At 26.2% G+C, this 2,328-nt stretch overlaps 1 protein-coding gene across 1 annotated transcript in view; it reads left to right on the forward strand.

The window, feature by feature from the left end:
* The window catches only part of LOC105618222 (gustatory receptor for sugar taste 64e-like), a 4,870-nt gene that overhangs the window by 1,998 nt on the left and 544 nt on the right, over positions 1 to 2,328 (forward strand). The window contains exons 4-7 of the mRNA XM_012199764.1: positions 641 to 843; positions 1,247 to 1,338; positions 1,456 to 1,673; positions 1,904 to 2,069. Coding sequence (XP_012055154.1) covers positions 641 to 843; positions 1,247 to 1,338; positions 1,456 to 1,673; positions 1,904 to 2,069 — 679 coding nt within the window. The remainder of the gene's footprint in view (positions 1 to 640; positions 844 to 1,246; positions 1,339 to 1,455; positions 1,674 to 1,903; positions 2,070 to 2,328) is intronic.

Consider the following 2,328-nt stretch of genomic DNA (forward strand, 5'->3'; position numbering starts at 1 on the left):
AAGTTAACCGGTAAAGTTAACGGAAAAAACGTTTAAAAACGTTTAAACCTTAAACCTTTAACTTTAATTTAATTTATTTAATAATAGTATGTCTCTCTCTCTCTCTCTCTCTCTCTCTCTCTCTCTCTCTCTAAAAAATATATATAAAATTAAAAATACATTATAATAAATACACGTACTCTCTAAAACTATAGAACGAATTCAGTCATTTTAAAGAATGAATTCTCACTTTGAAAGATTGAAAATTGAACCATTTTTCAAGACTGGCTTAATTGTCAAATTGTGAGATTTTACTTTAAAGAATTTAGAGAATATATATATTTAACTATATAATTTGATGTGACCAACTTTAAACTCATCTAATACTTCCAGATACGCAAATATGATAAAGTAATCGCGTGTTTGTAGCACTCATTATCAAAAGATATCATTGCTTGTAATCTGCCTCAAATGGCGTAAATGTTTAAAGACTTCGCCGGAGTTATCATCTTTTTAAATCAATTATTTCCTTTTGAAAATTCCAATGAGCAATGTTTCTCTTTCTCTCAATTAATTTTACATTATCTTATAAGTTCTGTTTTATATATACATTTATATATACATTTATATATACATTTATTAAAATTTTTTGCTTTTGCAGTAACAAGATGGAACGACCAAAACTCCGTTGGAAACTCTACTTGATAGCTATTTCCATTCTGTTTGTGGCTCTTATTGAACATATCTTGAGTATATTAGTGCATGTCAAAAAATATGACTGGAGCGGCAAATCGGACAATGCGACGTTTCCCAATTTTTTGGAAATTTATTGTACGTCTTCTCACGCGTTTATATTGGAGAATCGTAAGTAGCAATCTCAACTATAATTAATTTAAAAGTATCGCTCGCAGATAAATTAAATGCTTGAATAAAATTTCATAATAATCTAGTTAAATAAATTAATTGAGCGCATAAAAAGTATTAAAATGTTTTATTATAATAAAGTAACTATAATTGTTTTATTACAATATAAAATAGCTATATTTAGCTTAATAATTAAAATTCTTTTATACACATAGATTTGCAATTTTATTTAATTATTTTTTTTAGCATTATTAACAGCAATCCAGTTTATTTGGCTATATCTGTAAAGTAATTAAACTTACAACCTTTTCTTCAAAGACTTGTTTATTTGATCGTTGTTCTTTTCTCCTAGATTTATTGAAAAACTTTGGTTACTTCAAAACTTTAGAATTTTTATTTTCAGTGAAATATAACTTGGCGCTTGGTATTTTCATTTTTATCGTCAGCAAATTGGCGACTTTTACGTGGAATTTTACTGACGTTTTTATCGCAATGGTAATAAAACTTTGCAAATAGTTCAACAACATCTCTTTCTCTGTTCAGAATCAAATTTCCAATCTTATCGTTTCCCTCTTATTGTAACTAATTCGATCTTGTGATCGGAGTTTTCAGGTAGCTACCGGTTTGGCTGAAAGATACAAAACATTGAATAAATACGTGATTAATTCTATATCGAAACATCGACCAATAGACTGGTCTGGATTGCGCGAAGATTATGCTACTCTTAGTTTCATGGTAAAAAAAGTGGACGACGATATCTCACCTGTAATTCTCTTGTCATTTGTAAACAATCTTTACTTCATTTGTTTACAGTTACTCAATGGATTATCGTACGTGATTATTAAAAAAACACAAAATTTATTATATTAATTTTTAATTTATTTTAGTTATTTATAGAAATATGAATATAATTTATAGAAATATGAATAAGTTATTATTCATAAATATGAATATGATAAAGTTAATACACACATATTAATATCATTAGTAAATATTAATTCATAAAGTTATTATTATTATATTATTTCTGATTTCTATTCTCTTTATTGGATTTTTACAGAAAATCGGATGAAGGCATAATTGGTGATATATATTTCTTCGAATCCTTCTTATTTTTGATCAGTAGAACGATGATCGTCACCCTGCTCACTGCTAGGATTCATGATCAAAGTAAAGTAATATTGCCGATTTTATTTACTTGTTCAACATCTACTTATGACAAAGAGGTAAACCATTCGAATTTCATTGAGGTAAAAAAAAAGTAAATAAAACAGTAATGTTTTGAAATTATCAATGTATTGCGCAAAATTATTTAATTAATTTGCTCAATTTTTATATATATATATAAATTATTATATATATATATATATATATATATATATATATATAATAATAATTATAGTATACTATTTACTAGACAAGAAGTACGTAGTCTTCTACTTTACTTACTACGACACTAGATAACAACTACTACGACTCTACTGG

Source organism: Atta cephalotes, assembly GCF_000143395.1.
Source record: "Atta cephalotes unplaced genomic scaffold scaffold00016, whole genome shotgun sequence".
Classification (NCBI taxonomy): domain Eukaryota; kingdom Metazoa; phylum Arthropoda; class Insecta; order Hymenoptera; family Formicidae; genus Atta; species Atta cephalotes.